Consider the following 13,079-nt stretch of genomic DNA (forward strand, 5'->3'; position numbering starts at 1 on the left):
CCCGGGAGATCTGGGATGACACCCAAGAGGCTCTTAAAAGGGCCAAAGACCGGATGGTGACAACGGCTGATGTTCGCCGCCGCCCTGCACCATCCTTCGCCCCTGGTGATCTAGTATGGCTGTCCTCTAAGAATGTTAACCTACGGGTACAGGCAGCCAAATTCGCCCCTAGGTATCTGGGTCCGTTTAAAGTACTACAGCAGGTAAACCCAGTGGCATATCGACTCCAGCTCCCTCCACGCTGGGCTATAGCCAACACCTTTCACGTGTCCCTCCTGAAACCCGTACGACTTAATAAATTCTCGGGGTCCCTGCCGGCTCAAACCGACTCCCCGTCCGACGACCCTGAGGTGGCAAAACTTGTGGAGACAAAAGTCATACAGGGCAAGAGGTACTACCTCGTGGAGTGGGCCGGCCGTGGTCCGGAGCATAGATCCTGGGAGTTGGAGGATCATATCCGCGCCCCGGGTTTGATAGCGGCCTTCGAGCACGGACAGGGGGGGGCCTAGACGGGGGGGTAATGTTACATCTCGTGGCTCTCCTGAGGCAAGGACTGAGGCAGTCTCCCATTCCTTGCCTGCCACGAGCACTCCTGCTCAGCAGCGCCGAAGGTCTGCCAGACTGCGCAGTGTGCAGGAGATACCTTCTCAGAGAGGCAGCAGAAGGGTGACACCTAGTGGTTCTCCTGTTACAAGGAGTGAAGCGGTCTCCCATTCCTGGCCTGCCGCAGACTCTCCTGCTCAGCGGCCCCGAAGGTCTGCGAGGCTGCGCAATGTGCAGAGGTTTACTGCTCAGGGAAGCAGTGAGATTCCCGTTATCTCTGCACATTGTGAGACCGAGGATCCCGCCTCTATTTCCCAGAGGCAGGAGGGTGAGCATGTGCAATGCGTGGTGGGTCCTGATTCGCTCACTGACGTCACACGGCTTGATGACAAGGCTGGTGACGTGGTGAATCCTGACTGGCCAGGCTGGGACGTCGTGGACCCTGATTGGGTCAAGTCCGTCATCTCCGCCTCGCGCCCGCCCTCGGGTGGAGCTGCACCTCCTTAAAAGCTCCCCCTGCCATCATGGCGGCGCGCGACCGTCCTTCTATGTTTGGATGTCTGGCAGCGTGCTGCCACGCCACTGCTCAGGCATTACTGTCTCTTGTGGGCTTGGCCCTTGCTGCTCCGGCAGTACCTCGTTTGCAGGCCGTGTTCCTGCCTTGCTGCTCCGGCAGTACCCCCGTCAACAGGCCGTGTTCCTGTCCCAGGTGAGCTCCTCAAGTCTCCATTGGACTCACCTGGTTATTGAAAGCACACGTGCGTGGGCACCTCTGTGCTACCCTCGTGCCATATTCTCGTGACTTCCACTGGCACACGTGCGTGGGCACCTCTGTGCTTCCCCGTGCAACAGGTACACCGAGCCGTGAGATCTGTGCCATACAACCCTCAGGGGTTAGGGCAGATCGGTGTACATAGATCGTCTGTGACATTCCAGACGATCGCTAGCAGCAACCCGCTCACTCTTCACCCACCATAGCGGCGGTCCCTTACACCGCACAGTGGACCTTGACCGGCGGAAGCAGTCCATTTCCCATCTTGGCACGCTTCCCCGGGTCCCCCTCGTAACAGCTCCCCACAGGTGGAGCTGGACCCCAGGGCACAGTTGGTGCTTGTATGTGTCTATGCAGTTGAGGTGTAGTGCAGGGCCGACAGGCGGTGAAAGGACCGGACACAAACAACAGTCTCTTTACCTTCTCCTCTTTTTCTTTGCAAACGGTTAGTCCTGGGAGACCGTTACAGATGGTTGAGGGCTCCGGCCGGCCTGGAAGTAACTGAGGTATCTTTTTGGCCAGATGAGTATGAGGCCTACCCCTGTTCTTTCTTTACTGTTATAGGACCCTGCTCTCTGGATTAGCAATTGCCCTCTTGCTGCTGGGACCGGTGGTTCGTCCCTTTTTCTGTGTGGTAGGCTGCGCAGGCCCTCTCGGGTGCTTCTCTGCTGGAGTCCACACCGGGCCCTTGGAATGCAGCTGTACCTTCAGATTGCTGATGGGCCAGGGGGCTTGCAGCTCTCCTGCCCTCCGGATTCGGCCACCAGGGAAGGATTTTATACCCTGGCAACCACAGACTCCGATGTCTGAGTCTCTTCTGTGCCTCTCTGCAAATCTTGCTTCACTGGGCCAAGCTATTCCAGCTCTAGGCCCCAGTTCCACAAGACAGCACACTCTGCGTCTGCTTTCTCTGCTCTCTCTACACAGACTGAACACTAACCCCTCCCTCAGGTCAGACTTAAGGAATGCTCCCTGGAACTCCAGGTTCAGAGCTCCCCCTGCTGGCCGGAGGGAGAAACTGCGTTGGATGTTAAACTTACTGGCCAATGATTCCCCTAATTACCTCCAGGCTCAGCATTAACCCTTTGGAGGGGCAATGCTGTTGTGGCGACCAGGTCCTGGGGCGCCACACAATGACTTCAGATGATGTGCACTGAGGCTCAACCCGGCTTCGGACACGCGAAATACTGAGAGGTATGTGCAGACATGATATGATAAAGCAGCCCTCACTGCTGCCAAATTTGTGATCAGGAAATTTGTTCCCAGATTTGATGACACCAATGTTGTAATTAGGAAATAATACCGTAAGTAGTGATAGATTCAAAAGCTTTGGGACTACATCCTAGAAAAACTTGAAAAATCGATGGCGATGGTCTCTTCTGGTCGTCTTCAGAAAGTATTCGGAGGATTGATTTTTTTTTTTATCTTCTTTACAGCTACTTAATTCCTTCCCACAAATCCTTCAAAAACTTCCAGGGCCACATCAGAGAGTATACCGAAATATAAAAGCTCTGAAGTCATTCGTACAGGAAAAAGTGAAGGAACATCAGGAGACATTTGACCCAAACTGTGCCAGGGATTTTATAGATTGTTTCCTTGTAAAGATGACGGAGGTAAGGAAATTAAGGCGGGAAAAGTTCAAGTTAGTGGAAAAATTTGAATTTGTTGCTGTAAAATAAATAGCAGTATCATAGATTGCATTAATCATGCGACTATAGGCGACATTAAAATGTATGACCAAGAAGTACCTGCAATCTATGAATGCAGAAAATATATATTTTTATTTGTTGTGGACCCTTAAATGTCCTGTAGACTGTGCAGAAGGGCTCATCTTAGCAGGCAGAAGCGCTGAGCTCTTGTTAGACGGTATATGGACCCATAGATTTTCTATTGCTCCCATACATTGCAGTGCACCCATACACTGCAGTGCGCATACTCATCCAAAAGCTCAATTATTCTGCTTTTGAGTGATAAGAGGGGACCTGAGAATCCCAATCCACACCGATCTTTAGGACATGTAAAGGGTACAACATATAAAAATACTTTAAAAAGTTGATTTACACTTCAAATGCTTAGGTAAATAACATTATGCTTATATAAGGGCATAATGAAAATAGCCTTTTATGGTGAGCTCATTTTTTGTTTTATTTTTTAGTCCTTATATTACTTTTTTTCCTGGATAAAAACAGCATTCTTCTTTTCCAATGAAGCTGATATTTTATTTCCAAGTAGAAAATGGTCAATAACAGTGAAAATAATCTCATAGTCACTTTCTGCTCCAAAGTAGTTTACTAAATGGTGAAGGTAGGAGATATTTGATGGGTTTGGCCATTTTTGGAACCAATAAAGCAAAAAAGTTGGAATCACAAAATCTCCAAGGATGGATTTTTTCCATGCGTCCAAAAACATTTGACATTCCTTAGTAATGGAGAGGCTGATACTGGGAATTTATATTCTCCAGAACCAGTACCCTCCAAAAAAAAAAAAGAAAACACTCTTCTGTACAAAACACTATGGATCAGCTTCTGTGATAGATTTAATAATATTGTACATAATCGATAACTACTCCTTGTGTTAGAGACCTCTGTTGAAACCTTTTTTCACCTAGGAAAAGGGGAACCCTGATACCGAATTCCACTTTGACAACATGTTCGTCAGTGTTTTGAATCTTTTCTTTGCTGGAACAGAAACAACGAGCTCGACATTAAGACACGGCTTAAGAATGTTGCTCAAGTATCCTGATATTCAAGGTAGGTGTATACAGTAAAGGCCCCGTCACACGCAACAACGTATCTAATGATATATCGCCGGGATCACGGATTCCGTGACGCACATCTGGCATCATTAGCGACGACGTTGCGTGTGACACCAACGAGCGACCGTTAACGATGGAAAATACTCACCAAATCGTCCATCGTTGACACGTTGTTTGTTTTAAAAAAAATCGTTGATTGTTGAGGTCGTAGGAGGCAGCACACATCGCTGTGTGTGACACCTCGGGAATGACGAACTACAGCTTACCTGCGGCCGCCGGCAAAGAGGAAGGAAGGAGGTGGGCGGGATGTTACGGCCGCTCATCTCCGCCCCTCCGTTTCTATTGGGCGGCCACTTAGTGACGCCGCTGTGACGCCGCACGAACCGCCCCCTTAGAAAGGAGGCGGTTTGCCGGCAACAGCGACGTCGCTAGGCAGGTAAGGTCGTGTAATGGCTCCGAACTATACCGTGTGCCACGGGCAGTGATTTGCCCATAATGCACAAACGACGGGGGCGGGTGCTTTCAACAGCGATATTGCTAGCGATATCACTGCATGTGACGGGGCCTTTAGACATATAGAAGATGTTCCTCCTAGAAATGCTCCATTCATATCTGTGATAGGGTTGGAGCTATCCAAGCGCTTTCTTGACGCAGATTTTTTTTTTATTGTTCATTTGTTTCCTAAACATAAAGATAAGCAACTTTTTAAGTACTTTTCATTAAAAACATTCTACTGTTTTTCTTTTTCTAGATGAGTGCTATTGCAAAACTGTTAGGGTATGTGCACACGTTGCTTTTTTTTCAGCGCGGAAAAAAACGCACCCTCTGGCAGAGGGGAGAATTGTAAACAATGCTTTTTTGAGAAAAAGGCATCGAAAACGCATGCGTTTTTCATGCGTTTTTCATGCTTTTTTCATGCGTTTTTCATGCGTTTTTTAGGTGCGTTTTTTAAGACTTGTCAGTGTTAATAAAGTTGGTTGAACACAGACCTTTGGAAAAAAAAACCTGTGATGTCATTTCCTTCTCCAGATTCTGTTTGGATAAATGGGAGGGCTTGGAATGGAAGGAGCACCATTTGAATTTTGGAAAAGTTGAAATAAACTTCGCGCACCATGTCACATTTCCCCTTGGGTACCTATACGTCAGAAAACCCCCACAAGTGACCCCATTTTGGAATCTGCACCCCTCAAGGATTTTATTCAGGAGTATATTAAGCATTTTGAATCCACAGCTACTTCACCCAAAAATTACAATACATCAGAGCCCTCCCTTATCTCAGTGTTAGTGATAGCAGCAGGGAGGAGGTGAACACAAGAGATAACTTTGATCAGGAGACAAACTGGATTTCAGGGAAGCTGAAAAAGATTGAAAACTACAACGTAGTGCAATTTTAATAGGGATGATCAAATACCTCAAATACTCAACTTCGCGAATATTTTCCGAATATCTCGCCGCTATTCGACTATTCGATGCGCAATGTAAGTCTATGGGAAGCCCAAATCGTATTGAATAGTTGTTATTCGGGTTTCCCACAGACTTACATTGCGCATCGAATATTCTCGAATAATCGAATTGCAGCGAGGTATTCGGAAAATATTCGTGAAGCCGAATAATCTAAGTATTCGATCATCCCTAATAACTAAATGTACCCACTAATATATGTAAAATAATTACATGTCAAAGTAAGAAAAACTCCTACTAGTAGTAACAGTCAAAGTAATTTGTTTTTTGTCTTCTCAGCTAAAGTTCAAAAAGAAATTGATGTGGTGATTGGTCAGGATCGAAGCCCTTCTTTAGAGGATCGGAGCAAGATGCCATATACAGAGGCTGTGATTCATGAGATCCATAGATATTCAGACATTGTCCCATTGGGTTTGCCCCATGCAGCATACGAGACCACCAACTTCAGGGGGCACACAATCCCCAAGGTCAGAGAAAATGTGCTCATGAATACATCGGGCTATATTCTACATTATATACATTTTACATTGAGCTTAAAGAGGACCAACCAACAGAATTTTCATATATAAACTAATACCAGTGCTATACTGGCGCTATCATACTGATTCTATACATACCTTAGGTTGTGAGATTGGATGTATACTTTCTGAAATATAGGCAAGTAAAGTTTGTAAAATGCACTTTGATAAGAGGTGCAATGGAATATCTGCTAGGTGGGCCGGGTTTTGCTAGTTATTCCGGCCCATGTCTGGCTGCTTGTCCTTCCTTCCTTTAGTCCTTCTGTGACGCCCTGGGCAAGCCAGGGGTCACAGGTCATAACACCACTGTGGAAACACGGGGCTCAGTGGGTGCTCTCGTCCACTAAAACCCGCCGCCTTTAGAAAGACAGCGTGGCTCAGGGCTCATCCCAACTGAACGCCGGCCTCCTTAACCGTGGGCGTAACACTACTCAGACAACACAGGGTGAGGGAACCACAATAATTAGACTTTATTGGATCCCCAAACAATTAACGGCACATAACACATAGACAACAAAACACAAATGTAACAGGCAACAGAGTTTCACCCTTCCGCTGGCTCACCAGGGATTAGAATGTCCGGGCCTCCTAGCTTCCAGGGCCGCTTACTCCAATCCAGCAGCACCCCGCTTTCGGCGGGCACCCACCGAGATAGGAATAGCGCCAGATTTAGGAAGCTGTGTGAGGTCTGTAAAGTCTGTAGCCAGGTGACCGGATTGTCCCAACCTGAGTGTCCACCTTAGGTAGTCCTGATATGATGTTACAATCCTGGCAGCCGGAGTCGAAATCCCTAGATTGTGGATATGGTCTCCAACCGGAACCGGAGTCCCTAGATTGAAGCTATAAGATGTCCTGATCCTCTAGTCAGCTCCAAAGAGCTTAGACGGGATCCATCAGCATCCATCAACCTTCATCAAACCTGGTGGCTTAAAGAAGTCCCTTTTATAGCCATAACTTTCCCTTAGGATACACTGCGTCCTCATCGATTGGTTGGACAAGATTGCTTCTCCCATTGGATGAATTTCAAGCTGCATGGATAATGTTCATTTAAATGATCTGCATAGAAAGACTCAGTATATCTACATGGAGTCGGCAAGTCACCGACTAGACAATGGCTACTAAGGTAATTACATTATCAATACACAACTACAATACAATGATTACTGGAAGAGACTGGAGATACAATAGCTAAGCAAACATGACTTAGCACACATAAGAACAATAGTCTGGCTGAATGTTAAGAAACTTTAACCCATGAGAGTCCATGTCGTCACAACCACCACACCCTACACCCCAGTTAGGAACACCAAGGCTAACCTAAAATCCTTGTTGCCTTCCTCCAGGGGCTGATGTCCACACCAGGGGGTGGGCCAGGCGGTTGGCTCCGCCCACCGAGGAGTTCACAGCCCTGGAGGCGGGAAAACCAGGCAGATGAGTCTAGGGGAGTGAAGTAGAAGGAAGTGGTAAAGGAGGACAGTAAGAGTAGCGACAGAAAAAGGAACAGTTAAGCAAGCCTGAAGTTGGTCCGGGTGTGTGCCCCGGACTGAGACAGCAAAGTCAGCAGACGGCGGTGACTGTCTGCAGGGGTGGCTGTTTGGAGGTTGCTGAAAGGACCGCGGACGGGTGGGGGCCCGGCGGTACCGGAGCGGTATACGAAGAACAGTCAGCACCAGTGGCAGGGGCCTTTCGGATCCCGGCAAGGCTAGGAGTCGCCGTGAATTTGCCAAATCCGTTAGTGAAGGGGACCTCTGGGTCTCCCAACAAGCAAGTCCCGATTGAAGGCAACAGTCCAACCGTTACAGAGAGACACCGCCACCGCCAGGGCACCAGTTTCTCAGGGCCAGCGCCTGCGGGCAAAGTAGGGCTCCTCCGGCCCATATCCAAGCCGGGGAGCGGGTTACCGGTGGGAACCCATCGCAACCATCATCATCTTAGGTGCAGGAAAAGGGACCGTCACCGTCAACTACTGGGGAAAGCAAGTGCAGCCGTCTGTGGGAACCGTCTTTCCAGCCGTGTGTTTTACCGAGAACTGTGTCATCGTCTCAGGCTGAGTGAGTACCACAGTGCCGTGAGGCACAGCGCTGCCCCCGCGTCCCTGCACCCCACCAAGCCCTGCATCACCCACCTCATCACTGGGCCCCGGGACAACTACCCCCTACCCACGGAGGGGAGGACTAACATCTAGCTGCTCCATACCATCGCTCCCGGGATCCCCATACAGAGCAGCGGTGGTGTCAACAAATCACCACAACCGTGGGTGGCGTCACAGACAATAAACTATCCCAAAACCCAATCCCCTTTCACTCACGGGCGAGGAGCGCCGCTCGAGTCCCCGGGATCCGGCCCATCGCTCGAGCCACCGAGCAGCAGCAGCAGGCCGCATCAGCCGCAGCGGCAGCCGGACCCGAGCAGTGGGAGAGCGCGGCGTCCCCTCCTCCACCCGCGACACTTCCTCCCTCCTTCCTCCCTCTGTAATAATAAAGATAGGGGGAGGAAGGACAAGCAGCAGACAGGGGTGGGAATAACTAGCAAAACTCGACCCACCTATTAAATATTCCATTGCACCTCTCATCAAACAGTGCATTTCACAAACTTTACTTGCCTGCATTTCAGAAACTATACATCAGATCTCACAGATCTCACAACTACAGGTATGTATAGAATCAGCATGATAGTGCCAGTATAGCACTGGTATTAGTTTATATATGAAAATCCTGGTGGTTGGTGCTCTTTAGGCCTCTTTCACACGTTCGTGAAAATCACGCACGTTTTTCACGGACGTGTTAAAGGTGCGTATTGCCCTGCGTGAGCCGTGTTTATGGCTCACGTGTGTTCTCCGTGTGCTATCCATGATAACACACGGAGAACGGGAACTTTCTGCTCACCTGTCCCTGGCGTCGCTGTCCGTGGTGCTGATCTTCGGTCTCCGGTCTTGCCAACTCCCTGCTGCTGCTGCTGCTTCCGGCCGCAGTGAAGTGAATATGCAATGAGCATAATGAGCGGGGGTTGGAAGCAAGTGACAGCAGCGGCAGAGACAGGAGGGCTGGAGAAGGTGAGTACATTTTTTTTTTTTCTCAGACACGTGTGTTTTCTCCGGCGCGTGTTACACGGAACACCTCCGTGTGGTCCGTTTGCGTTCCATGTGACACCCGTGTTGCCGGAGAAAAACGGACATGTTGACGTGTGGAGCACACGGACACACGTATGCTCCACACGGTCCATGGCAAAACACGCACATGAGCGCAGACCCATTGATTTTAATGGGTCTTTGTGTGCCCGTGTCTCCGGTACGTGAGGAAAAGGACCAAACACGTACCGGAGACATGGACGTGTGAAAGAGGCCTTAAAAAGACTAATTCAATGTTTCCCTGCCTTATATCAACACCTTTTGGAGGCTCCATAACATGTGCTGTGATACTTAAAGGAGATGGTCCAAAGCTAAAATCGATTTTCATAATGTCTATGTATTTAGTCCAGTAATTTAATAGCTTTTCTAATACTGTTTCCTCTCTGTCTTATCTAACGGCTTTATTTTTATTTAACTATTTCCAGTTTGATGACATTTGATTTGAGAATCATCACTGCATGCAGGGATACTCAAACTGGATGTCATCAGGGAACAGAGGCTGGGGTCACTACTGAAGCCTTTGGCCTCTCCATGAAATGAAACATCATCTATGATGTCCGTTTTAGGGGCTCGGATAGTCCCTGCTCTCCTGAGCATACATTGGTTGTAAAGTCCCACATATGCTCAGTAGGATCTTGTCACAGGGTAATATAAATTAGAATGCACAGTGACAGTGCACTCCCTCGCTGGCTCTGATGAGAAGTGATGAGCTGGCAACAAAGTTCACAATCAGTGCACATTGTTAGGAGAGAACCTGACGAGTAAGAAAAGCAGAGACAACTCCTACCCCAGAAAGTATAGTTTGTTTTGGGGGCAGGGCTAATCTCTGCTTGTTGGTTTCTCTCTGTACAATGTGCGCTAACCTAACGTGCACTCTCTTGATGGTTTGTCACTTCTCACTAGAGTTAGTGAGGGAGTGCGCTGTCACTGTGCCTTTAGCCTTTAAAAGAATATCTCACAGTGACAATGGAGCTTTTACTGAGCATACATCAGAATTGACAACCAACACATGATCCCTAGAGTTGGGACTAAGAAGAAAATCCGGTGAGAAGAGACCAGCCCCACACAACTTGACATCTGTTTTAAGGCTATGGCTTGTCTCTATTTTTCCTGATCACCTGGTTCTCTCCTTAACATTTGCACTGACAATACACTCTCTTGCCACCTCGTTACTTTTCATCAGAGACGGCAAGGGAGTGCACTGTCACTGTACATTACAATAATAGTGCTAGAAAAGAGAAGCTTATCTGTTAAAACCCTATCAGCGCAACAGGTTAGTGTATACATTAATACACTCACCAATTGTGGTTGTGAAGGGTCACAACCACCATAGATAGCATAAGATAATAATGGCTGCCGCGGCCCCACGCGGAGATGTCTTCAAAGTAGGAGGAGAAAAAGGGGTTAATCCCGCGCAATCCACCAAATAAGATGTAGAAATGTTGATAAATTAGTCACTCTTTTATTCCATAGGTCTAGGCGTTTCGAGGTGTAAAAACCTCTTCCTCAGGACCAGAATATCTGGTCCTGATGAAGAGGTTTTTACACCTCGAAATGCGTAGACCTATGGAATAAAAGTGATTCATTTATCAACATTTCTACATCTTATTTGGCGGATTGTGCGGAATTAAACCTTTTATCTCCTCCTACTTTGAAGACACTGTACATTACAAAGAATATTGCACAATGACAAGATCCCACTGAGCATATATTGGAATTGAACATGAATGCCTGCTCAGTAGAGCAGGGACTATCCCAACCGTTGAAATGGAGGTCACTGATGGCGCCTTATCTCAGGGTGGGGAGAGCAGCTGTAGCAGTGACCGCAGCCTCTGTCCCCTCATGTTGTTTTTTTTGAGTTTCCCAGTATGCACTAGGGACGTACTGGGGATTCTGAAACAAAATGTAATCAAACATTTTAGGGAAAAAAAGCAGTTAGATAGGGCAAAGAGGGAACAATGTTAGAAAAGATATTAGAGAGGGAACAGTAGAGAATGTTTAATTACAGTATATTAGAAAAGCAGTTGGGTTATTATTTTTAATAGACATTTAGGGGAAATCAATGTTAGTTTTGGGCATCCTCTTTAAAGAAGCTTTTCCATTAACATATATGTTCAATAAATCTTGTATATGTACATGTAGTGTAGTGTGGGTTAATATACGGTACTGTGCTCACCGCTGTCTTCTTTGTTATCCAGCACCGCCACGGTCCTTTTCGAAGTGATATCACTGTTCCTCGGACTTTCTGGATCACTTTAGGCATGAACGGAAGTCCCTTTTCCAATGTAAATCTATGGAGCCTCGTTATGAGGCTACGTAGACTAAAGGGGGCTTTACACGCTATTATATCGTTAACGTATTATCGTCGGGGTCACGGTGTTTGTGACGCACATCCGGCGTCATTAATGATATCGCAGCGTGTGACCCGTACGAGCGACCTTAAACGATCGCAAAACAGGCAAAAAATCGTTGGTTTTGGAGAGGTCGTCCTAAAACCAAAAATCGTTGGCTGCTTATTAGCAATGTTGTTCCTTGTTCCTGCAGCAGCACACATCGCTATGTGTGACACCGCAGGAGCGACGAACATCTCCTTATCTCCATCCACCGGCAATGCGAAAGGAAGGAGGTGGGCGGGATGTTACGTCCCGCTCATCTCCGCCCCTCCGCTTCTATTGGCCGGCTGCTTAGTAGCGCCACAGTGACTATTACGCCGAACGCACCTCCCCCTTGAGAGAGGGATTGTTCGGCGGTCACAGCGACGTCGCTGACCAGGTATGTGGGTGTGACGCTGCCTTAGCGATAATGTTCGCTACAGCAGCGATCACACAATATCACACGACGGGGGCAGGTGCTATTGCGCGCAACATCGCTAGCAATTGCTAGCGATGTCGCAGCGTGTAAAGCACCCTTTACATTGTAAAAGCCACTTCTGGGTGACATAGAGCGCAGCGGGACCGGGAGAGTCTGGAGATCAATGACATCAGTAAGAAGATTAGCGGAACACTAGGGTTATTATGTGGCGGAAGTAAGACTCCACCTACCATTTACTGCTGACCCTTGAGGCCAAGAGCAGAAAGATGCACCTAAATTTTGCTTATTTTTAGGCACAAAGGGATTGTCTATTTTTTTTTTCTGAAATATCTTGTATATTCTCATCCTTATTCCACATTGTCTATTATTGCATTGAAGGACACCACCGTGTTTCCTCTCCTGACCTCTGTACTGAAGGACCCCAAATACTTCAAGAACCCTGCAAGATTTGACCCAGAGCATTTTCTGAACAAGAAAGGGGAGTTTGAGAAGAACGAAGCTTTCCTACCATTTTCAGCAGGTATTATTGAGGGCACCAGCACAGAATAAACATTTCATGAGAAAGTCAAATTTCAATTTCGTAATTTAGAATTGTTATTTTAAAGAAAATTTTGAAAGAAAAACCTTACTTTTTTTTCCTTTCTTTGTAGGGCGAAGAATCTGCCTGGGAGAAGGAATGGCAAGAATGGAGATCTTTCTTTTTCTCACCTTCATCCTGCAGAATTTCAACTTGGAAACGGACGAGAATCCTTCCGATATTGACATTACCCCTCTACCCTATAAGATACGTTTTGTCCCCCGCTTATAGCTATGGTTAATGGAAGTCAATGAATTTATAAAAACTATTCCCATTAAAGGACCTTTTGGCTACGTGTGGTTGATATCATCTGTTACTTTCTATATATTATACTGTATATGTCCAGCGTTCAAAATGTAACATGGCCACAGGGGTGTGTAGGGGCTACAAGACTCTGCCACCGCCGTAGAGGTGATAGACCATGTGTTTGTGTGTAATAAAGTTATCATTGTGTGTGGTGTGGCCACCAGGTGGCAGCATGGCCCAATTTACCTCTTCCTTAGTACTCCTGGGTT

General features: G+C 47.4%; 1 protein-coding gene across 1 annotated transcript in view; it reads left to right on the forward strand.

The window, feature by feature from the left end:
• The window catches only part of LOC142251092 (cytochrome P450 2G1-like), a 30,723-nt gene extending 17,858 nt beyond the window's left edge, over positions 1–12,865 (forward strand). The window contains exons 6-10 of the mRNA XM_075323605.1: positions 2,752–2,928; positions 3,924–4,065; positions 5,811–5,998; positions 12,366–12,507; positions 12,638–12,865. Of these exons, the coding sequence (XP_075179720.1) occupies positions 2,752–2,928; positions 3,924–4,065; positions 5,811–5,998; positions 12,366–12,507; positions 12,638–12,795 (807 nt within the window). The 3' untranslated portion in view covers positions 12,796–12,865. The remainder of the gene's footprint in view (positions 1–2,751; positions 2,929–3,923; positions 4,066–5,810; positions 5,999–12,365; positions 12,508–12,637) is intronic.
• Positions 12,866–13,079: the final 214 nt, after the last annotated feature.

The sequence above is a fragment of the Anomaloglossus baeobatrachus genome, chromosome 9 (assembly GCF_048569485.1).
Source record: "Anomaloglossus baeobatrachus isolate aAnoBae1 chromosome 9, aAnoBae1.hap1, whole genome shotgun sequence".
Classification (NCBI taxonomy): domain Eukaryota; kingdom Metazoa; phylum Chordata; class Amphibia; order Anura; family Aromobatidae; genus Anomaloglossus; species Anomaloglossus baeobatrachus.